The 25,257-nt window shown below is 36.9% G+C and overlaps 1 protein-coding gene across 5 annotated transcripts in view; it reads left to right on the forward strand.

The window, feature by feature from the left end:
• The window catches only part of LOC131941085 (synaptic vesicle membrane protein VAT-1 homolog-like), a 44,504-nt gene extending 19,335 nt beyond the window's left edge, over positions 1-25,169 (forward strand). For 4 of the 5 annotated variants that reach the window (XM_059300079.1, XM_059300076.1, XM_059300078.1 and 1 more), the window contains exons 4-12: positions 8,544-8,759; positions 14,552-14,700; positions 15,672-15,775; positions 17,210-17,265; positions 19,340-19,363; positions 21,251-21,445; positions 21,696-21,779; positions 22,006-22,111; positions 22,558-25,169. In XM_059300079.1, coding sequence (XP_059156062.1) covers positions 8,544-8,759; positions 14,552-14,700; positions 15,672-15,775; positions 17,210-17,265; positions 19,340-19,363; positions 21,251-21,445; positions 21,696-21,779; positions 22,006-22,089 — 912 coding nt within the window. In that variant the 3' untranslated portion in view covers positions 22,090-22,111; positions 22,558-25,169. The remainder of the gene's footprint in view (positions 1-8,543; positions 8,760-14,551; positions 14,701-15,671; positions 15,776-17,209; positions 17,266-19,339; positions 19,364-21,250; positions 21,446-21,695; positions 21,780-22,005; positions 22,112-22,557) is intronic. The other variant, XM_059300080.1, reaches the window with a different exon arrangement.
• The last annotated feature ends 88 nt before the right edge of the window (positions 25,170-25,257 follow it).

Consider the following 25,257-nt stretch of genomic DNA (forward strand, 5'->3'; position numbering starts at 1 on the left):
ACTATCTAAAAGCTTTGACCAGATAGCGACTAAAGAACAGCAGTGGACATCAGCCGTGCCACTGTATGGACCACTAAACTGAGTATCGATTATTTCAACCCTTTGTGTACAATGACCAGAATACAATAGGTATCGTTTGTTTGGTAATCGAATAGAGCCTATGACAAATCGAGGCTGACAGTTTAAAAAAACAGACACGTAAAAGCAGGGTAGTATAGTGACCAATACAATGTTACGGGATAAAATAGTTTGGTAATAAAAGATGTGTTAGACAACGGTCAATGTGACCAGCGCGAGCATGTAGGAAGCCATTACTCATCTTGCTAGAGATCAATCCCACGCGATTTAAGGAGAAACAGGAGCTAGACCGTCCACCTCGTCCCTCCACGTTTGCATATTGCGTGTCAGCAATTTTTTCTGTAGGCCCAGCATTTGGTGAAGGCAGGGCTAGATAGGATAGGGCAGAGTGGTGGCAGGGCTAAATGGGATAGGGCTAGATAGGGCAGAGAGGAGGCAGGGCTATTTAGCATAGAGCAGTGAAGGAAGGGCTAAACTGGTTAGAGCTTGCTATGTCTAGCTGCGAGAGCGCCTGTGACGTAGCTCCTACAGATCATCGAGATGCCTTTTTGTCGGTAAAAAAATCTCCCCGTATGTTGCCTTTTTGTCGTAAAGTTGTATGCAGTGAAGAATTTTGCTCAACATATTTTTTTCACGTTTAAATAGATCGCGTGTGTCTGTTTAAAGTGTCTCTCATAGCTTTTAATAAGATAAAGTAGGCAAGGTGTGTAGCGCCTGTTACGTCAAGGTGTGTGGCGCCTGTTACGTCAAGGTGTGTGGCGCCTATTACATCACTGTGTCAAGGTGTGTAGCACCTGTTTCATCAAGGTGTGTAGCGCCTGTTACGTCACTGTGTCAATGTGTGTAGCGCCTGTTACGTCACCGTGTCAAGGTGTGTAGCACCTGTTTCATCAAGGTGTGTAGCGCCTGTTACGTCACTGTGTCAAGGTGTGTAGCACCTGTTACATCACTGTGTCAAGGTGTGTAGCACCTGTTTCATCAAGGTGTGTAGCGCCTGTTACGTCACTGTGTCAAGGTGTGTAGCGCCTGTTACGTCAATGTGTCAAGGTGTGTAGCGCATGTTACGTCACTGTGTCAAGGTGTGTAGCGCCTGTTACGTCATTGTGTCAAGGTGTGTAGCGCCTGTTACGTCATTGTGTCAAGGTGTGTAGCGCCTGTTACGTCACTGTGTCAATGTGTGTAGCGCCTGTTACGTCACTGTGTCAAGGTGTGTAGCGCCTGTTACGTCACTGTGTCAAGGTGTGTAGCGCCTGTTTCGTCAATGTGTCAAGGTGTGTAGCGCCTGTTTCGTCAATGTGTCAAGGTGTGTAGCGCCTGTTACGTCAATGTGTCAAGGTGTGTAGCGCCTGTTACGTCACTGTGTCTAGGTGTGTAGCACCTGTTTCATCAAGGTGTGTTGGTAAAATACCAGCCCAGCCCCCCTTCCCTACCCCCATCGCGCGTGTGGTGCGCTAACTAACCGGATATCGATTTTGTTGGGATAGAATTCCAGAATCTGTGGAGATATTGAGCCAGCTCTGGTAGTAGGATTTGCATATTATTTTGTCGTTGAGGAAAACGCTTTCGTATCATTAACGTCTTATTCCCATTACAATGGCTTTGTGTATTGCCTGACTGGCATCAAACATTAGCACATTTTGTCAAGGCGAACGTACAAGAGGCGACCTTTCTATCTGTACACACATTCATCACTAGTGACTAAAAAAGACAATTTTAGCTTTTATATTTAGAGGTTTTCTAAATGTATTTTTCATTATAGTTTGTGTAGAATTGTATACGTTTATAAAATGACTACAATTCCCAGAAAAGCCCAAGAAATGTTAGAAAACGTAGATTTCCTCCCTTGACAGTTTAAAATCAGATTGACCTTGACATTAACGAGCAAAGAAATGGCGCGTTAAGACACAGGGAACTTGTTTCCTGTTGCGTGAGGAGAAAGGTAGTGGCTGATTCTAGACTAGCCTCTATACAGGAGTAATGTTAAACAAAGGTAGTGGCTGATTCTAGACTAGCCTCTAGACAGGAGTAATGCTAAACTAAGGTAGTGGCTATTTATAGACTAGCCTCTATACAGAAGTAATGTTAAACTAAGGTAGTGGCTGATTCTAGACTAGCCTCTATACAGAAGTAATGTTAAACTAAGGTAGTGGCTGATTATAGACTAGCCTCTATACAGGAGTAATGTTAAACTAAGGTAGTGGCTGATTCTAGACTAGCCTCTATACAGGAGTAATTTTAAACAAAGGTAGTGGCTGATTATAGACTAGCCTCTGTATTATGGTAATGCTTCAAGAAAAAAAAACACAGAATCGAATTTTAAAAAATAAATATTTGTTATGTTCGATACTGCCACAGCCCACAATAATGGAATCTTCTTAAAACGGGGTGCTAGGTTACTGTTAGTGGCTTATACACTAACTATACTTGCTAATGTCAATCCTATCGTAAACCCAGGGGCGTAGCGAGGGGGGGGGGGGGGCGGGGGGTGCGGACCGCACCGGGTGACACCATTTAGGGGGGGTGACACCAAGGCAAAAAATAGCAAAATATATTGAGAAAAACTCGAGGGGGGGGGGGGGGTGCAAATTGAAAGTTTGAGGGGGGGGGGTGCAAATCGAAAACTTGAGCGGGGGTGCAAATCGAAAGTTTGAGGGGGGGGGGGGGGTGCAAATCGAAAATTTGAAAGTTTGTCCCTGGGAAGGGTCTCTATGCCTCTGGGGGGGGTGACACCATTAAGTGCCGCACCGGGTGACACCCGACCTCGCTACGCCACTGCGTAAACCTTAACCCATTCCCTAACACAGCCTAAATCTTTTATTGTGGCACCAACACTGAATCTGATATTAAAATAAACCTACTGCTAATAGTTGGTCACATCATACACTTTTGTGTAGGAATACGTCACTAGTTGCTCAGTTAAGTGGTGTTTGCAGTGTGAGCTGGAAAAAAACTCCGGCTAAGTTCAATGTTTACTCCCCAAAATGGCTGTCTGTGAAATGGACATCGAGTTCACGACGAGAATCCTGCCATCATTATTGTTGACACGTAAAAAACTTTTTTCGTCAATTTGCCATTTAAAAAAAAAACAACTTCAGCTTCAAAAATTTAAAGATTAAAGATTTTTAGAATCAGTGATATAAAACTTGCAACTGTAGAGAACTTGAAACTTATTTTCATTCCCTTAGATTTCAAAATAAATCCCCTCATTTCTTGATACATTCCCTTCAGATTTCTTCATAGATTCCCCCCATTTCTGGATACACATCCGCATTGCTGGATACATCCCCTCAGATTTCTGGATACATCCCCTCAGATTTCTGGATACATCCCCTCAGATTTCTGGATACATCCCCTCAGATTTCTGGATACATCCCCTCAGATTTCTGGATACATCCCCTCATTTCTGGATACACATCCGCATTTCTGGATACATCCCCAGATTTCGGGAGACATCCCCTCAGATTTCTGGATACATCCCCTCAGATTTCTGGATACATCCCCTCAGATTTCTGGATACATCCCCTCATTTCTGGATACACATCCGCATTTCTGGATACATCCCCAGATTTCGGGAGACATCCCCTCAGATTTCTGGAGACATCCCCTCAGATTTCTGGAGACATCCCCTCAGATTTCTGGAGACATCCCCCTCAGATTTCTGGATACATCCCCTCAGATTTCTGGAGACATCCCCCTCAGATTTCTGGAGACATCCCCTCAGATTTCTGGATACATCCCCTCAGATTTCTGGAGACATCCCCTCAGATTTCTGGATACACACACCATGACATACACACTATATCCGGACTCACATATACCTGAGGACACACATACCTGAGGACACACATACCTGAGGACACACATATACTTGGGGACACACATATACCTGGGGACACACATATACCTGAGGACACACATATACCTGGGGACACACATATACCTGAGGACACACATATACCTGGGGACACACATATACCTGGGGACACACATATACCTGGGGACACACATATACCTGGGGACACACATATACCTGGGGACACACATATACCTGATGACACACGTCTAACGCTGGACTGAGTTACTCCATTGTCCAGTGCTATTCGTTTAAATTTTATTTCCAGCTTTAGAAAAAGTGTCGGTGTCCACGTTCACACAAATGTTTGGTGTGCTTTTCTTTCACTGGTGTAGACGGTATCGCCTGATAGTTCAAGCTATAGATTCACGTCTGCAGATCTTCCTCCTGCGCCCTAACACCCCCACCCCGTATCACTTTCAAATCTGGTAAACCCTTTCTAAATATAAACCTAGTCACCATTGGAAAAATATCAGTGAACGGCAGACGATAGATAACGTGTAGCCGTTTGTGGTCGCCTCCGTGACGTAATTAAAGGGACGCTTTACGGCTGTTCCTCATCAGCCGGCGGCAAGAAATTGGGAATATCCAATGCTGATCCGGCGATCGTTTGCCGCCGTTGAGGGTCGGATCAGACCAGGGTTGGCGCGTGCAGGGCCTGGGAACTACCCACAGTCCCGTCAAGTTTGGCAGACACACAGCAAATTACGATCTGATCATCGCGGGCTAATTTTAGACATGACGTAGTCCTATTCGTATTGGAGAAAAAATCTTAAAATAAATTTTACTAAATTTTTTTTTTATTGATTGGCTGTTTATTTTCCTAAGGTTTTTCAGTCCATATATGGGGTTGTATTAGTCATGCATTGGGTGCCTTTAATAAGCTGTTACTTAGAAATTTGTCGGAGAATAACTGCGAACTAATTCAAAAGTATGCTTGGTAACACTTTAATTGGACAAAAGCAGCTGATATCGATTGGGTTTTTAGAATGGTCTTTGTGAATGCAGTATTGATTTCTTCCCTTTACTGACATACTGGACCACCATTTTTTTTTTTCGGCTGAGTGGATGCTGGATGGAATGAAATTCCCCTCGATTAGCTGATGCCTAGTGTTGGCGGTGTGCGCGTCATGATAGAGCTGGAGCGCCGCCTAGTGTTGGCCGTCAGATTACAGCGCCTCGGGATTTTGCGAGACAAATAAGGACATCATATTTTTTTTTCGGCTTTTGTTTTTTGGTGCTTGACACAATGGCAGCTCCAACTTTATTTGTAGTTGTTTTTTTTTTAGTTATTTAAAAATTGTGTCTTTAGGGGTTTTACAATCACTTTTTTCAAAAGAAAACAAAAAAAAGACAAACTAGTGGAGAAGTGTTTCAGCTTAACACAAATCACGATCCCGCCTTATTAGGCCCCATTTAAAAGACATGTATATCTGGAATTATAAGGACTAGTCTTTCTTTCAGACTTTTTACTCCAAAAAAGGGAGGGGGTGGGGACGGACACTGGTTAAATTCATTCTATATAAATTCTTCCTGAAAAGATGCCTGAAAGAAACACTGATAAGATCACGTCTATGTAATGCATTTTCTCATCTTCCTGTTGAGTGTGTCCGTATCTTCCATTCATCCGTGACAGAAAAATATACGTTTGATTAACACTGATAATTAACCTAATTATTGTTCTAAACCCATGCCTTGACGTTGAAACCAACATTCGAGAATTTGTTGGGATAAAAGTTTTGTAGAAAAGTAAATCTGATCATACACCCCAGTGTTCTGTGGTCACTGTTTCATTATATCTAGATCTATGTGTTGGATACGAAAATAAAACGTAGACCTACACTCCAATGAGGTCACTGAGTTCATGTGTTAGCTTATTCAAAATAAATTCCCTCCAAGTAATCAGCTCAGTGTCGGGGGTGGATAAACTTCCACTTTGCGCAGCTAATTAACGCTAAATATTGCATCTATGCCCAGAATAATAATGAAAAGTCTTCAAATAGACAGTCCTTTATGTTGTTGCAACATAACTAGGCTACATAGAACTAATACTATAGAACCATTCTAAAATCTAAAAACAAATTGAGTTCATTCCCTTTCCCCCAGAGATGACGTAATACATCAGCATCATGCCCGCTCCAGACACGCTCATGGGCCACACAGTTTTTGCGTGTAAATCATTACATCATAAGAGACGAAAACACATCTAGTTCTGGGAGTTTAAGCTTGTAAGAGGGTATAGCTCAGTACTCAACATTTGAAACCTGTTGTTTTATTTTTTACTCACACCTAAGCGTTTAACATGACTCATTACAACAGCTGGCTTGCCAGTTAATACTCATTTGAAATATAACTTGCCAGAAAAAATGTTTGCATATGAAGTAGAAATCCACTTACATACCTTAACTATTAATTTCTTGTTAAAATGCAATGAACATTAAAATGAAAGAAAAAAGTGGTATTAACTTGGGGTTTGTAAGTGCAGTTTATTTAGGTGTAAATCTAGGTTCAGCTTTCAGTGATAAAAGGAAAATGTATTGTCAGAAATATTTCTCAGCCCATTTGTCATGTTTTAAGTATATTAGGTCATTCTGCCATGGCATATGTACATTAGGTCATTCTTTCATGGTATATGTACATTAGGTGATTCTGCCATGGTATATGTACATGAGGTCATTCTGCCATTGAATATGTACATTAGGTAGTTCTTTCATGGTATATGTACATTAGGTCATTCTGCCATGGTATAAGTACATTAGGTATTTCTTTCATGGTATATGTACATTAGGTCATTCTGCCATGGTTTAGGAATATTAGGTCATTCTGCCATGGTATATGTACATTAGGTAATTCTGCCATGGTTTAGGTATATTAGGTCATTCTGCCATGGTTTAGGTATATTAGGTCATTCTGCCATGGTTTATGTACATTAGGTCATTCTGTCATGGTATATGTACATTAGGTCATTCTGCCATGGTTTAGGTATATTAGGTCATTCTGCCATGGTATATGTACATCAGGTCGTTCTTTCATGGTATATGTACATTAGGTCATTCTGCCATGGTACATGTACATTAGGTCATTCTTCCATGGTATATGTACATTAGGTCTTTGAGGGGAGACACAGTTTTAAAGTTTACTATTTAAAGTTACACATAGGTACATTTTCATATCATAATCATAGTTTCCTCAAACTCATATTTAAAACTTTGCTATGACTATCCATCCCTGATATTATTTTGACTTAGCAAATTTGGTTTAATCAATCCCTGATTGATTAAACCTATAATTTGTTTACAACAACCTCAGCTCAATAATATACAGCATGTTGTATTAAAATGTTTTAGATACCAAGTCCAAGTTAACACTTAAACATTTTACCATAAGATTTATGGGTTGTGGCTTATTAATGAGATAAACTATGCAGATGATGATGACACATATTTTATGATAGTTCTATTTTTTGACTGCAGGTTAATGACAGTGAGAAATGTGTCTAATAGTTCAGTTTTTTTACTGCAGCTTAAAGACAATGAGAAATATGTCTAATAGTTCAGTTTTTTACTGCAGGTTAATGACATTGAGAACTGTGTCTAATAGTTCAATTTTTTTACTGCAGGTTAAAGACATTGAGAAATGTGTCTAATAGTTCAGTTTTTTACTGCAGGTTAATGACATTGAGAACTGTGTCTAATAGTTCAATTTTTTACTGCAGGTTAATGACAGTGACAAATGTGTCTAATAGTTCAGTTGACTGCAGGTTAAAGACATTGAGAAATGTGTCTAATAGTTCAATTTTTTACTGCAGGTTAATGACATTGAGAACTGTGTCTAATAGTTCAATTTTTTACTGCAGGTTAATGACAGTGACAAATGTGTCTAATAGTTCAGTTGACTGCAGGTTAAAGACATTGAGAAATGTGTCTAATAGTTCAATTTTTTACTGCAGGTTAATGACATTGAGAACTGTGTCTAATAGTTCAATTTTTTACTGCAGGTTAATGACAGTGACAAATGTGTCTAATAGTTCAGTTGACTGCAGGTTAAAGACAGTGAGAAATATGTCTAATAGTTCAGTTGACTGCAGGTTAAAGACATTGAGAAATGTGTCTAATAGTTCAATTTTTTACTGCAGGTTAATGACAGTGACAAATGTGTCTAATAGTTCAGTTGACTGCAGGTTAAAGACAGTGAGAAATATGTCTAATAGTTCAGTTTTTGACTGCAGGTTAAAGACAGTGAGAAATATGTCTAATAGTTCAGTTTTTGACTGCAGGTTAATGACAGTGACAAATGTGTCTAATAGTTCAGTTGACTGCAGGTTAAAGACAGTGAGAAATATGTCTAATAGTTCAGTTTTTGACTGCAGGTTAAAGACAGTGAGAAATATGTCTAATAGTTCAGTTTTTGACTGCAGGTTAAAGACAGTGAGAAATATGTCTAATAGTTCAGTTTTTGACTGCAGGTTAAAGACAGTGAGAAATATGTCTAATAGTTCAGTTTTTTGACTGCAGGTTAATGACAGTGAGAACTGTGTCTAATAGTTCAGTTTTTTGACTGCAGGTTAATGACAGTGAGAACTGTGTCTAATAGTTCAGTTTTTTGACTGCAGGTTGGCGACAGAGTCATGGCCTTCTCAGACTACAAAGCCTGGTCTGAACTGGTGGCTGTGTCCACAAATTACGTCTACAAGATTGGAGACAACATGAACTTTCATGACGCTGCTGCCCTGCTGATGAACTACGTGGTCGCCTACAGCCTGCTGTTTGATCTGGCGGGGGTCAGGGAGGGGCAGTCAGTGCTGGCACATTCCCTGGGGGGTGGAGTTGTAAGTTTTTTATGTGCTGTGTTTATAACATTGTCAGTGGCAGTGGGGAATTTGTGGGAGGGGGTGACTGACAGAGCTTGTGGGAGGGGGTGACTGACAGAGCTTGTGGGAGGGGGTGACTGACAGAGCTTGTGGGAGGGGGGGGGGGTCTGGCAGGGGTAGTGGGAGGGGGGGGTCTGGCAGGGGTAGGGGGGGTGACTGACAGGGGTAGAGGGCAGAGGCGTAGCTAGGGGGGGGCGGGGGGGGCGGCCGCCCCGGGCGCCGACCCTATGGGGGCGCCAAAAGGGGTGGGAAAAATTTTTTAAAGCTGATTTTATGCTGCAGTTTTGAATTATAAACTGTCTAAGTTAAGAAATATAATGGCTACACGCATTTACATACTGATTTAACTGTTTTCTATCTTGATTTCTTAATGTAAAACATATACTCTTAAGAAACAGTGACCGGCAAAACCGCTTTGAAGCTTTTCCTAGATGGGGGGGGGGGGGCGCTTTTTCGAGACTTAAAACGGAAGAATTTACACTAGATTGTTGAGTCGATAAACGTTACCACTATTAAAAGAAACCAATTGTATTAAAACGTATTGTACGATTGTTGAACTGTAAAATACGTTAGTGACTTTTATCAAGATGGTGCAGGGGGGCGCTTTTAGGCTAAATAAAATAGCAAAATTACACAGGATTCTGAGTAAACAACCTTTAGCTCTCAGAAAGAAACGAATTGTACTGTGCATTGTATAATTGTGTAACATTTTTTAAAAAAAAGTTAGTTACGTTAAAAACCGCTCTACAAACTTTGTCCAAGATGGTTGTGATGAGTGTGTGTGGGGGTGGGGGGGGGGGCGCTTTTTTCGCTAACAAAAATCGCAAGTATTTGTACTGGATTGGTGAGTAGATAACTCTCTTAACACTTAGTAAAGAAACCAAGTGTATTAACGCGTAATGTACAATTTCAATAGCCAGTTTTGTTAAAAAAAAAGACGCGACTAGTTCTTTGTAAGATTCTTACGATTCTCTCAACTTCAACGTGAGAGATCAGATACTTTTGATCAGTGTTTCTTCCAGACTTTTTTCTCCGGGGGGGCACTTGAAATCTTCGGGGGGAGGGGGGAGGCGGTAAACTTTCTTCGGGGGGGGGGGGGCGGACACTGTTAAAAGTATATATTTTCTATATATAAATTATATAAATTTCATTTCGTTCGGGGGGGGGGGGGGGGCGTAAAAATTTTTCCGGGGGGCTTCGCCCCCCCGAAAAGATGCCTGGAAGAAACTGTTTGCGAGAAGGCAGGGCAAATCTGCGAAATCCAAGACTACGAGCTGTTAACATCTGTTGGATTCCAGTTTGTTTTCTCTAGCTTGTTTTGTCATACCATCAACCAATCAACGAAATACCCATGTCGTATTCCAATGTGAACAATAAATATTTCTGATAACTTCTTCTTGTATGTCACTTGTGTGTCCTTACTCTAACAAACTTCGAATCCAATATGTACCATATCACAACAGAGATCGTTCAAAACTAGAACATAAAAGGCTGGTCTAAACATATTAGCGTTAGCTACAAACTACCCTCTAACACAGATCAGGCTTATTTTTTTTTACTGACATTACTAATCTTTCGCAAAAAAAGTTAAACGCATCTTAATGGGAATTAAATTGTCGTAAAGTTTTAAGGAATGAAAATCATACAATGTAATTATTAAACCTTGTCCGGACTGTAGCATACACGCTTACACACACGCTTACACACACAAATACACTCTTACCCACACACAAGCTTATATATAAACACACTATCACACACACATAATTATACACACACACACACACACACACATATATATATATATATATATATATATATATATAAGCGGGGGGGGGGGGCGCCAAATTGAAAGTTCGCCCCGGGCGCCGGGAAGGGTCGCTACGCCTCTGGTAGAGGGGGGTGACTGATAGGGGTAGAGGGTGGTGGGGTGGGTGACTGACAGGGGTAGAGGGGGTGGGGTGGGTGACAGGGGTAGAGAGTGTGGGGTGGGTGACTGACAGGGGTAGAGGGGGGATCCTGACACTGATAGGGGTAGAGGGGGGTGACTGACAGGGGTAGAGAGTGTGGGGTGGGTGACTGACAGGGGTAGAGGGGGGATCCTGACACTGATATTTCTACAATTGTTGGACATCCTCTCCCCTCACTCCTCTCCCACCTCCATTACCCACCCTTTCAACAAAATACCCTACAGGCACATAGGTCAGGGGTCGGCAACCTGCGGCTCGCGAGCCGCATGCGGCTCTTTTGATATCAAGATGCGGCTCTCCAGCTCCTTGCACAAATACTAATAATCTTAATAAAAGTATAAAATATTTGAAATAAAAAAAATGTTAGTGGCTCTTTAAAACCAGGGAAATTTTGAAAATTGTAACTTTTGGCTCTTCCGCTTCAAAAGGTTGCCGACCCCTGACATAGGTTGTTGATTTGAGCTTTCGAATTTTACCATGGAGTAATTTTATTTTATTACTTGTGATGATGTCAAATCATTTGACTGATTAAAATTGTGTTAAAAAAAAATTTTTTTCATGGAACATGATAAAACCGTATTATTTCTTTTAGTAAATATTATTAGTAAACAGTAGTTCAATTTTTTAAGCTCATCTTCTACATGATTTAAGCTTTGTTATTTTTAAAAAGCAGTTTCAAAATTAATTCTACCTAAATGTGCAGGGTCATGCCATAGTTCAGCTAGCCAACACTGTCCCAAATGTCACAATTTTTGCAGGGTCATGCCATAATTCAGCTAGCCAACACTGTCCCAAATGTCACAATTTTTGCAGGGTCATGCCATAGTTCAGCTAGCCAACACTGTCCCAAATGTCACAATTTTTCAGGGTCATGCCATAGTTCAGCTAGCCAACACTGTCCCAAATGTCACAATTTTTGCAGGGTCATGCCATAGTTCAGCTAGCCAACACTGTCCCAAATGTCACAATTTTTGCAGGGTCATGCCATAGTTCAGCTAGCCAACACTGTCCCAAATGTCACAATTTTTGCAGGGTCATGCCATAGTTCAGCTAGCCAACACTGTCCCAAATGTCACAATTTTTGCAGGGTCATGCCATAGTTCAGCTAGCCAACACTGTCCCAAATGTCACAATTTTTGCAGGGTCATGCCATAGTTCAGCTAGCCAACACTGTCCCAAATGTCACAATTTTTGCAGGGTCATGCCATAGTTCAGCTTGCCAACACTGTCCCAAATGTCACAATTTTTGCAGGGTCATGCCATAGTTCAGCTAGCCAACACTGTCCCAAATGTCACAATTTTTGCAGGGTCATGCCATAGTTCAGCTAGCCAACACTGTCCCAAATGTCACAATTTTTGCAGGGTCATGCCATAGTTCAGCTAGCCAACACGGTCCCAAATGTCACAATTTTTGCAGGGTCATGCCATAGTTCAGCTAGCCAACACTGTCCCAAATGTCACAATTTTTGCAGGGTCATGCCATAGTTCAGCTAGCCAACACGGTCCCAAATGTCACAATTTTTGCAGGGTCATGCCATAGTTCAGCTAGCCAACACTGTCCCAAATGTCGCAATTTTTGCAGGGTCATGCCATAGTTCAGCTAGCCAACACTGTCCCAAATGTCACAATTTTTGCAGGGTCATGCCATAGTTCAGCTAGCCAACACTGTCCCAAATGTCACAATTTTTCAGGGTCATGCCATAGTTCAGCTAGACAACACTGTCCCAAATGTCACAATTTTTGCAGGGTCATGCCATAGTTCAGCTAGCCAACACTGTCCCAAATGTCACAATTTTTGCAGGGTCATGCCATAGTTCAGCTAGCCAACACTGTCCCAAATGTCACAATTTTTGCAGGGTCATGCCATAGTTCAGCTAGCCAACACTGTCCCAAATGTCACAATTTTTGCAGGGTCATGCCATAGTTCAGCTAGCCAACACTGTCCCAAATGTCACAATTTTTGCAGGGTCATGCCATAGTTCAGCTAGCCAACACTGTCCCAAATGTCACAATTTTTGCAGGGTCATGCCATAGTTCAGCTTGCCAACACTGTCCCAAATGTCACAATTTTTGCAGGGTCATGCCATAGTTCAGCTAGCCAACACTGTCCCAAATGTCACAATTTTTGCAGGGTCATGCCATAGTTCAGCTAGCCAACACTGTCCCAAATGTCACAATTTTTGCAGGGTCATGCCATAGTTCAGCTAGCCAACACGGTCCCAAATGTCACAATTTTTGCAGGGTCATGCCATAGTTCAGCTAGCCAACACTGTCCCAAATGTCACAATTTTTGCAGGGTCATGCCATAGTTCAGCTAGCCAACACGGTCCCAAATGTCACAATTTTTGCAGGGTCATGCCATAGTTCAGCTAGCCAACACTGTCCCAAATGTCACAATTTTTGCAGGGTCATGCCATAGTTCAGCTAGCCAACACTGTCCCAAATGTCACAATTTTTGCAGGGTCATGCCATAGTTCAGCTAGCCAACACTGTCCCAAATGTCACAATTTTTGCAGGGTCATGCCATAGTTCAGCTAGCCAACACTGTCCCAAATGTCACAATTTTTGCAGGGTCATGCCATAGTTCAGCTAGCCAACACGGTCCCAAATGTCACAATTTTTGCAGGGTCATGCCATAGTTCAGCTAGCCAACACGGTCCCAAATGTCACAATTTTTGCAGGGTCATGCCATAATTCAGCTAGCCAACACTGTCCCAAATGTCACAATTTTTGCAGGGTCATGCCATAGTTCAGCTAGCCAACACTGTCCCAAATGTCACAATTTTTGCAGGGTCATGCCATAGTTCAGCTAGCCAACACGGTCCCAAATGTCACAATTTTTGCAGGGTCATGCCATAGTTCAGCTAGCCAACACGGTCCCAAATGTCACAATTTTTGCAGGGTCATGCCATAGTTCAGCTAGCCAACACTGTCCCAAATGTCACAATTTTTGCAGGGTCATGCCATAGTTCAGCTAGCCAACACTGTCCCAAATGTCACAATTTTTGCAGGGTCATGCCATAGTTCAGCTAGCCAACACTGTCCCAAATGTCACAATTTTTGCAGGGTCATGCCATAGTTCAGCTAGCCAACACTGTCCCAAATGTCACAATTTTTGCAGGGTCATGCCATAGTTCAGCTAGCCAACACTGTCCCAAATGTCACAATTTTTGCAGGGTCATGCCATAGTTCAGCTAGCCAACACTGTCCCAAATGTCACAATTTTTGCAGGGTCATGCCATAGTTCAGCTAGCCAACACTGTCCCAAATGTCACAATTTTTGCAGGGTCATGCAATAGTTCAGCTAGCCAACACTGTCCCAAATGTCACAATTTTTGCAGGGTCATGCCATAGTTCAGCTAGCCAAACTGTCCCAAATGTCACAATTTTTGCAGGGTCATGCCATAGTTCAGCTAGCCAACACTGTCCCAAATGTCACAATTTTTGCAGGGTCATGCCATAGTTCAGCTAGCCAACACGGTCCCAAATGTCACAATTTTTGCAGGGTCATGCCATAGTTCAGCTAGCCAACACGGTCCCAAATGTCACAATTTTTGCAGGGTCATGCCATAGTTCAGCTAGCCAACACTGTCCCAAATGTCACAATTTTTGCAGGGTCATGCCATAGTTCAGCTAGCCAACACGGTCCCAAATGTCACAATTTTTGCAGGGTCATGCCATAGTTCAGCTAGCCAACACTGTCCCAAATGTCACAATTTTTGCAGGGTCATGCCATAGTTCAGCTAGCCAACACTGTCCCAAATGTCACAATTTTTGCAGGGTCATGCCATAGTTCAGCTAGCCAACACTGTCCCAAATGTCACCATCTTCGGCACAGCGTCATCCCACAAGCATGAGGCCATTAAGTCTAACGGCAATGTTGCTCATCTTTTTGATCACAACGCTGACTACACTCAGGCTATCAGAAAGTGAGTAGGTCTAGTTGTAACATTTATTTGTGACTAAACAATTTGAGGCTGGAGGCTCCAGAAAGTTGATGGGGGCTCCGGAAAATTGATGGGGGCTCCGGAAAATTGATGGGGGCTCCGGAAAATTGATGGGGGCTCCAGAAAGTTGATGGGGGCTCCGGAAAATTGATGGGGGCTCCAGAAAGTTGATGGGGGCTCCGGAAAATTGATGGGGGCTCCAGAAAGTTGATGGGGGCTCCGGAAAATTGATGGGGGCTCCAGAAAGTTGATGGGGCTCCGGAAAATTGATGGGGGCTCCAGAAAATTGATGGGGCCTCCAGAAAGGATGAGGGCTCGAGGAATTTGAAGGGGGCTCTAGACGTTTTTTTTGGGGCCCAGACGTTTGATGGGGGCCCAGACGTTTTGTGGGGGCCCAGACGTTTTGTGGGGGCCCAGACGTTTGATGGGGGCCCAGACATTTGATGGGGGCATAGATATTTGACAGAGGCTCCTGCAGTTTGGTTACTTTGAGTGAATTTGGGTCTCCTTTTATTTTTCAATCTTTTTAAAATGAATATATTAACCTTATACAACGGTAACTAATAACAGTTGATTAATGATAATTTATAACAATGTACTATTTCAAGAATTCTCTTTTAGAAGTACATCTGTTTTCTGACTGGACTATATCTAATGCTATGGATCTGTACTTCCTTCTATTGGCCCACATGCAATGCTATAGAAATGTAGTACTGTTGGGCCACATGCAATGCTATAGAAATGTAGTACTGTTGGGCCACATGGAATGCTATAGAAATGTAGTACTATTAGACTATATCTAATGCTATAGAAATATAGTACTATTGGGCCACATGAAATTCTATAGAAATATAGTACTATTAGACTATCTAATTCTATTGAAATGTACTTCCCTCTAATTGGAGGCCTTCTTGTCATTACTAATGTCATTAAATTTATTTGAATCCCTGCAGAGAATCCTCAGATGGTGTTGACATAGTGTTGGATTGTCTCTGTGGAGATGATACAAACAAAGGCATTGCATTGTTAAAACCCATGGGAAAATATATTCTCTTTGGTAAAAGTTTAAATTTATTTTATGATTGGTTCGTTTTTTACACACAGTGCTTATTTTTAATTATATTTAGATGTTATAATATATTAGATTAGCTAGAAACAATTACTTTGAACATATTTGTCTCCTACATACAAAAGATTCAAGAGAGTTGAAATAATAGCTGATGCTGCCTAATCATGTGGTTTTGTTTATTGATCAGCCAAAGAAAAAAGCAGGATTTTTATTCCTTATTTCTTTTGTTTCATTTTTTAATCTATTGATGGTTCTTGAAATTTAAAACAATTATTTAAAAAAGAATTGAAAAACAAGAAGTGTTCTTAAAATGTATTGAATTTTTAGAAATCCTTAGTCAGCTTATTTTTATTTTTTTTAATTTGCAGTTCATAAAAGTTACATGCATTCCCATCCTCAAAAATGTTGTATTCACTATTTTTGATAAATAAAATACTAGCTTAACACAAATAGTTTTAGTAGTAGATTTCTTTGGTAAAGTCACATCTATATGACTGTTGTTGCAACTTATTCTCAGCAATCTTTCAACTCATTAACTCTTGATTCATTTTAATCCATCTCAAATGTTTGAACTTTGATTAATCAACATTTATTTTTATACATCTAAGAACGCCGAAATGTAAATGTTATTCAATTTCTACGGTTGTTTTAAATTTTCTTTATCTAAAGTTTTTACCAGTGTATTTTTCAATTTATATTAAGCATTAATAATTTTGGCTAACAACAGCTGGTAGCTTTTAGCATTTGCATTATTTCCACCTAAAGCATTTTTAAAGAACTGCTTTAGTAAGGTACTATCAAATTAGGAAAGCTGTGTTAAGTTTTAGATCAAAGTTTGTGAGAAATTCAAGACCTCCTTGATCTTTTATATTTTGAACAATTCAGCATTTAATTATGTTTTTGTTGGCACGATAGAGCACTGTTGTTTTGGTTGGTATGATAGAGCACATGATTACATAGGGATAGAGTTGGGATCCAATGAACAATGGTCTTGTCTGTAGCTTGTTGACAGCCTCATGGTACACTTGCAACATGTATTGCTAGGGAAAAAATGCAACATGTTAATGTTAAATGAAAACATTTTCCACACAGAGCATGTATACTTGTTTGTGCTTTTTTTTTTCTAGACATGTATACTAGTATACATGTTGCAATTTTAAATGTGATGTTACAGACTAACATTTAGTGGTCTGAAAGTAATCATTATGTAAACAATCATTCAATTTGGCTGGCCACAGAAAGTTTAGCTCTGTGCCTAACCACAAAGTTTAGCTGCTCTGTGCCTGACCACAAAGTTTAGCTCTGTGCCTGACCACAAAGTTTAGCTCTGTGCCTGACCACAAAGTTTAGCTCTGTGCCTGACAACAGAAAGTTTAGTTCTGTACCTGAATACTATTGAACCTAAATATTTTTCTTCTACAGGGTCCTCAAATATCGTGACAGGAGAAACTAAAAGCATAATCAGCTTTGCCAAATCTGTAAGTTTTATATGGTCTCATTTTTATAGTAGTCCATATATGCATCAAGTTATTAAAAATAGTGAATAAACTATGAATTGACAGCTGTTAAGCAGTAATTACTCTAACACGAGACATCTTAATATGCAACTAAACAAAAGCCCATTAGTATTTTAACATTAAAATTGCTTGCATAAAGGTTGTGATGTTTTCTTGTGTACATGTTTTGCTTTAGTCATTTCTATGCCAGCCATAATTCTCCATAATTTCCAATGGAGTTTTTCAGATTACATTCTGGCTTAAGTTTTGTGGATGTTTTGCAAAAGTGTCCTGAAATTTTGTTTTTGAAAAGTGCTGGTGCTCCATTTTAATTGTTTAAATGTTTTTTTGCTTTATTATACAAATATCTTTGAACTATTAAATTTGTTAACCTAATCCATTTTTTTAATTTAAAGAACTTAATACTTCAATAGAATATTTCTTTGAGCTCTGGTCACGTTTTAAAGTGTTATTTCCATGTAGAACTGTTTAGTTCATGTGATCATGTCTTGAACATGTAAAGCGTTCACATTGGGTAGATATAGATGTAATCATACAAATTTTAATGGTATGCAAGATGTTTGAAAAAGATTGATTTATTCAACTGAGAAATTTAACTCAACTTTATAACTGAAAGCATGATGGGCTTTGAGACTTTTCATTGGTGTTGGAGTAAATTTCTTCAAAATTTAAAAAATTCACTGCAGGATTAAAACAGGTGCATGTTTTTAACACATTAATAACAACTAACCTCTTCCATTCTGCATTTTTTACTCAATCTCTCCTCTCTTCTGTCTTTTTTTTTTATCCATGAAGCATATTCTGACGCATGTAAGACAAATATTGTGGACTTTATGACATGTGATTTGTTGTTTAGGAAAGGATGTGATTAATTTTGCCTCCATTATGTTAGAGTTAAAAATATTGAAATATATGTTCTATGTTAGGCAAATAAGTATTTTGCTTATATACACTGGAAAAAAATGCATATTCTTAAACCCTTTAAAATTAGAGTATTTAAACAAAATAAAATCCATCCCTTTCCTATATGTGTACAATGTTATCTGTTAGGCTCTTAGTACATAAAATATAGGTAGATTTCTTACAGAATAGATCTAGTGTTAATTTTTATAAAATTTAATTGACAAAAAACATTTAAATTAAAGTAACATTTTTGACATTGATCTTTTTTGTGAATGCCTTCAAAGTAAAACTTGAATGGACACACTATTTAAAATCTTAAAGGACGGTAAAGATATAAATATTTTATCTTTTGTTTTTCAACTCAGACCAAAAAATATTTACAATTTTAAAATATGTGTAACTGACAGTAGTTAATTAGGTGCTGTAGATTGACAACTTCATTAAAAATTTTAACATATTCCAATTTAGAATGATTTATGAATTACAATAGCCTATATCCCTGTAACCTCAGTGATTCTAAAACAGAGAGACATTGTCACCAATTTCTAGTAAATTCTGGTTTCCACACAGTTTGAAAACAATAAAATGTGTGAAATCATGTATTGAACATAATTTACTTAAGAAGACTTAGTTAGCAAGTTAAATAAATTATATACAAAGATTTAAACAATTTTAAAAGTTAGAGTAAATTGGTTTGAATTTTTTCAAAGTTATTAAAAACTTGTGGCACATTGTCATTGGTGAACTCAGTGTTTGCACATTCAAGACCTGTTGAGTTATTAAAAAAAGAATCAAGTTCAAATTATTTCTAATGTTGTAAACATGTAATTGATTAGAAATATAATTTTTCCTGTAAAGTATTACTCTGTCTGTTATTAATTTATTAATCAAATGCTTTTTTCGTTACTCTCAACCAGAATATTTAAATGGTTTAATAGATTTTTTTCTAGTTGATTATTGTTATATATAAAAAGAAAAAATATATATATATATAAAGTAACATTTCAAAATAGAGCTTAGGCAAGGAGTTAGAAAGTAACCCTTGTTGATAAAGAGTTTCCTTTTTCAAGCAGCTAAAGGCAGTTGATATAAAGTAACTTTAATAGAGGGTTTTAATGTTCCTTTCTAAAAGCTACAACTTCCTGACAAAGTGGTGGTAAGTATTTTACAATAGAAGAGGGGGTTGTGTTCAACTGTAGGTGTTCCCCTTTTTTTATTTTAAATATTGTGTTTTCAATTTGATTTTTATAGCTGAATATGAAATAACAGAAGCTAGTAATGAAATTGTTGTACTTGCACCTTAGCTCCATTTTTAAAAATTCAACAACAAAAAACTAAATTTCCTTAAGATTTCTAGTCAATTTGGAAAATAAAATTGTATAATTTATCTCCTAATTTGTGAAAGTACTATCAAAATAACAGTTTATGTTTTTCTAAAATCTTTCATTCCTCTTTTGTTCATAGCAATTATTATAGGCTTTGATCACTGTTGCCTTTCAAGATTTAGTTTAGCAATTTAATAAATGTTGCTTGTTTCAGTAACTGCTGAAAATTTGTTGCTATGAAGTTTTTATATTGGCAAGCTGCCTACATGTGTCTTAACTGTCAACTAAAATGTTTATTCTACAGAAATAAATACTCTAATTTGACAGGAAATGGTTAAAGGATTTTTTTTTAAATTGTTTTGTTTTACTTATTTTTAATCATTACATTTGTGTTTAGCTTTACCAATATTTATTTGATTCCTCGAGACAAAACTTTAGTTGACAAAATGAGAAATAAAACAGTTTTGTTGGCTGGTCTACATTGTAGACTCTATAAAGGTACTCTTTATTAGATGAAAGAATTACCTCACAATAGGTATGACAGTATGAGTATTTAAATTAGATTGTCAGATGAGGTTGGTCTATTTTAAAAATTATTATAATTCATCTCCCAGAACCTAAAAGACAGCAGTTAATTATCGATGCATATTTTTAACTTCATTACGTAATTCTCATTTAGAATGATTTATGAATTACATAACAATAGCCATTTTACTGTAAAGCATGTTTTTTTTTAAAAATATGAAATTCTTGTAATTTTTTTTATCAAACTAATTTTTCTTGTTGAATGTTTATTAGAATATATATGCTAGATATATTTTTAAAATAAACAAAATTAAGATGCATGATACAATTATTTGGGGGGGAAAAACAAATTTAAAAAGTAAAGTTGGTTTGATTTGATATACTTTTTATATTTAAAAAACTAAAGTAGGTAAATCCACATATATAATTTATACTGGAAAAATAAATTATCATATTTAGTTCATAAAATATTTTAAAATTTCCTTTTGATTTTTATAGATATTTAGTGGTTTTGAAAGTAGTATGTTTGGAGTGGTGTAGGGTTAGATAGATCTGTATAGTATATTGATAAATAAAACCAAAGAAATGGCTATTTCGGGATGCATTTTCATGCATATTCAAGACAATGCAGTTCACCCTTTCTTTTACCCAACAACTTAATTCTTCAATAGTGTAAAGTGAACATATTTATTTCTAGCCTATATAGGCCCACAATGAAAATTCAATAGGTGTCCATATAGCAGATACAACTTTTTAAAAATTGCCTGCATCTGCATTTAAATTCATACATTGTAGTTTATAAAGTTTTAATTTGTGTTGTCATATCCTTGTAATAAAATTAGTAATAGATACATATATATATATTTTTTAAAACCAGGCTAATAACCATAATGTGTTTACAAAAATGAAAACTGTAACCTTTCTGATTTCAGTATTGTTAGCTTGTTTTTACACAATATATTCTTGCGTTTTTAAAGCAAGTTTTGCTTTGAAAATACAACTTATTGTCTAAAATTACTATGGCCAAATCAGTTATTTTTAAATCAACACTATCAATAGAATGTACTTGTTTTATTTTTAAAAAGGTGATCAAGCAGCTAAGTATTTTTTAACTATCTTAATCTTCAGGTTTTTTTTTTTTAAAAAGAAATGAAATAAGTAGATTAATCCAATCATTTTTTTTTATCTATCAGTGGTGGCAAGTTGACAAGGTGAACCCCTTAAAACTTTATGATGATAACAAAGTCATTGGTGGCTTCCAGTTGCGACGCCTGCTCTTCCGACAGGGTCATCATGAGTATGTGCGTTCTGTAGTGACGCGTGTGCTTGATCTATACAATCAAGGCAAGCTGAAACTGACCATTGACTCAGTGTGGGCTTTTGAAGATGTAAGTTCAAATATTAAAGATTCGGATCTTGTTTTTTTTTTAAAGGTAATAAAACATGCATTATGTAGGTCTGTTTGATTCTACTGTATTAAATGTCATTTTAAATAAAGCTTAAAGATCAAGATATAAACTCTACGAATCTAGATGTCCTCATTGAAGTTTTGCATTCAACATGCCAGTAAAAAAATTCTATGTATTGGAGCTCTAAATTTCTTTGCTAATTTTATATTTGTTGTACATTCATTGCTAGGTGGGTGAAGCAATGCAAAAGTTGTGTGACCGTAAAAATGTTGGAAAAATTATTTTGGATCCAACCGCAGAGCCTACACCCAAGGTAAATAATTTTAAAAGGGCTTTGTAAAGGAAAATTTTTGTTATCATATTTATTATGTAGGACTTGATAGGAAAACTGCAGGTTAATAATAGAAGATTATGTATTATCTAAATTATAATTACAATAATAAAAAAACATATTTTTTTTATAGTTGTTTCTTTTACAAACAAAAACTTCTTAGGCAATTGTTTAAATGAAAATTTAAAATCTTAAACTTTTGTCTTAGTCTCCAGAGAAGAAGGCAGCAGAAGCAGCAGAAAGTGCCTCTGCTGGGGAAGAGAAGAAGGAAGCTGTTGCAAATGGGGAGTGATTTCAACTGTAGAAATTTTATTGTAAGTTTGGTCCCCTTGGCAATTTTATTGAAAGTTTACTATACTCCCTTCAAAAATTTTATTGTATGTTTGCTCCCTTTAAGCTAAAAAAAATGGCTGATGCTAAAATAACATTGATGGCTGCTGGTTTTCCTGTCAAATATATAGAATTGATAGCTTTATTTAAAAAAGAATCAGACTCCCAGTTTACCAGCTGTTTCTAATCTTGGGAGGGAGGGGGGGGGGGCTAACCACATAAACATTGCAGCATATGGTGATGATCTATAAGAAAAAGCATAACATCTTTTTATTGCTTTTGAGGTGTATGGTTTTTACTTTTCATGAATGTGGAATTTTTATGTATAATTTAAATATTTCTTTTAAGCCTTCTTAAAATATATAATGGAAAATATTTTATGTTTTATTTTTCTACCATATTGAAAGTTTTTTTTTTCTGTCTATAACAGAATCGATGATTAGTTCACTTAACAAATTTAACAGCAAGTTTGATCTTCAGAACTATAGAACAAAAAAGATGCATTGTGGAAAGGATCAGGATTATAATGTTTTTAAATACTATTTTTTTTTATAGTTAAGTAAATTTAATTATTTAAACTATGTATAGGGAGAAGTATATTGCCAAAACTTACCATGTTTTTGTAACTATAGATCTAAAGCAAGTTTGTGTACATCCAATAAGTATATAGATTTTAACTGTACATTTTTCTTAATTTTTAATAGTTATGTAAAAAATAGGAAAATATCTTATTAAATTTGAAAATAATTACACCTTTAGAAAAAATTGGAATACTGCACAATTTCCGGTCTAATCATAAAAAAATTTTCTTTAATATTGAGGGCACAGTTTGTTTGCTAATGGTTTTATATATATCTCCTGCTTATTTTTAAATCAATTTGTTGTCTGGTGTTGTGCCCTGTTTATTTGCTGTGATCATTCAGACTGACCGTTGCTGTTGGTTTTGTCATATTTATTGTGATATTGATACAAATATTAAAGATATATGTTGTGTGATCTGTATATTATATTTTTGGAATGGAATTTATTAAACAATTTTTCTCCCCCTCCCAAGAAATATATTAAATCAAGAGTTAAAAAATGGGGATAACTCTAAAAATTGTTTTATTACTTGCAGTCATCAGTTTGATTTATTTGGAAAACTTTGTTCAGTATTTTATCATAAGTTGAATATTATTCTGTTTAGTATATTTAAAAAATATATATTCATGTATTTTGTATTAATTTGCATGAGAATATAAACCTATTTACTGTATCAATACATTTCACTGTAATGTAATGCTAAAAGTGCTATACTAATCATTTTTTATATTGCAATAACCAGGGGATGGTGCTTGCTGGTTTGATTCTGTTTAGCTTTTTTCCACACATTTTTTTTTATCTTTAAGATTAATACATTATATATGCATTAGCTACATTGTTTGATCTTAATGCTGAAATCAAACTAGGAACTACATTCTCCACAATTATTTAAGATACTTTACTTTTGTTAATTTTTCTGTGTATATTAACTATGGGAGTTTAATTTTCTTTTGAAAATGCTTGATTTATTTCATTAAGTGGCTCCAAGTAAAGATGTGTTTGTTGTTTAGTAACTTGCATAGCGTACACAAGCACCTGTTGTGTTGAGCCATGAGTTCTCTGTGTACTTCCTTCACAGTCTGCACTTTTCCTAGTCTTGGTGCCCACTTTTGTTTTAAAGCTTTACTAGCATTCACTGATGTCTTTGTGCTAGCCAGAGGCGTAGGTGTACCTTTTGGTGGTAATGTTGGATCAACCGGTATTTCAATAATAAAACAATACAACACTTTTCTATTTATTCCTTGTAATAGTTGCATTTTGAAATGATGAACTGGATTTTTTTCTTATTTTTGAAACTGTTTTTAAATTTCAACTTGCATTCACTTCCGTCTGAGAGTTCCTGGAATGCAAATTATTCCAATTTTTCATTTTTGATGCTAATCAGTTCTAAACATTAGAAAAATGTAATGTGTTTAATATTTTAATTGCCACTGACCAGTTTTAGAATCATTTTAATATGTGGAAACAATTAAACATAGGTTATTTTTTACAGGATTGAAATTGTTTTCAAAATTTAGTCATGTTTACTAAAGTAATTTTTTTTATTTTTAAATAAAAAAGTTCTTTGTATTTTTCTGAAGAAAAAAAACTTGCTGTAAAAATATTTATTCCAAAAAATCAAGTCAACATCTAATGTTGTAAATGTACTGTGTAAGTGTTACAGGACAACTTGATTCAATTAACTTTCCAGCTGTTCTTCTTTCAACCTTGAATGCTCTGGTGCATACCCAAACAGCTTGAGGTTCTTTCATTTCTAATCATGTTGATAGCCCCCAGCTGTTGATGGAAGTCTCAAAGCAATAAGTCATTACTACCCTGAGAAAGTGCTTAGTATTTAATCTTTGTTAAAACTAGCATTCCTGTTCACTTAAACAAAATCAACATCTTGAACCACCGCCAACATTCCTGTGAGAAATGTAAAATATCTACATTGTATATTTCTATGTGAATTTGTACTGGCTTTTTCAATACTTTTTTATGAACAAAATGAAATACTTTAACCCTTCTTAGCTCACTTAAAAATTTGGCCAGAACTAATGCAATATTTTGATTATATTCAAATAAGCTGTTATATAAATATATATATTTATACTTTGACTAGCACTTAGGAATATCATTGGTAGGCCTATACAGATTGTTTATATTTATTTTTATGAATAAATCAACTTATTCTACACATTTATCTTTTACATTAGGCTATGTTTAAACCAAACTATTAAACAGATATTTAAAAAAAAGCAGATATAAACTTTAAAGCTGATATAAACTTTAAAGCTGATATAATTGTATTGCTACCATATTGTAAGAAATGTATGAAGGAAGGTTAGAGAGCACTTGTGATGTTTGCCTAGCTATATAACACCATCAGTCTGCCTTCTGCTCTGTAGTATTGTGTAGATGTTCATGGTGTCTGTAGAATGCTCAGCATAGTTAGTGCAATAAATGTTATTGTTTAACCCCTTTGAGACTTGGTATTTTTTACTTAGTATGAAATTAATATGAAACCACATTTACTAAGTGGTTTTCTGAAGACAACTAAAACCCAATT

The sequence above is a fragment of the Physella acuta genome, unplaced genomic scaffold, assembly GCF_028476545.2.
Source record: "Physella acuta isolate Inbredline_101_S28 unplaced genomic scaffold, ASM2847654v3 ptg000345l, whole genome shotgun sequence".
Taxonomy (NCBI): domain Eukaryota; kingdom Metazoa; phylum Mollusca; class Gastropoda; family Physidae; genus Physella; species Physella acuta.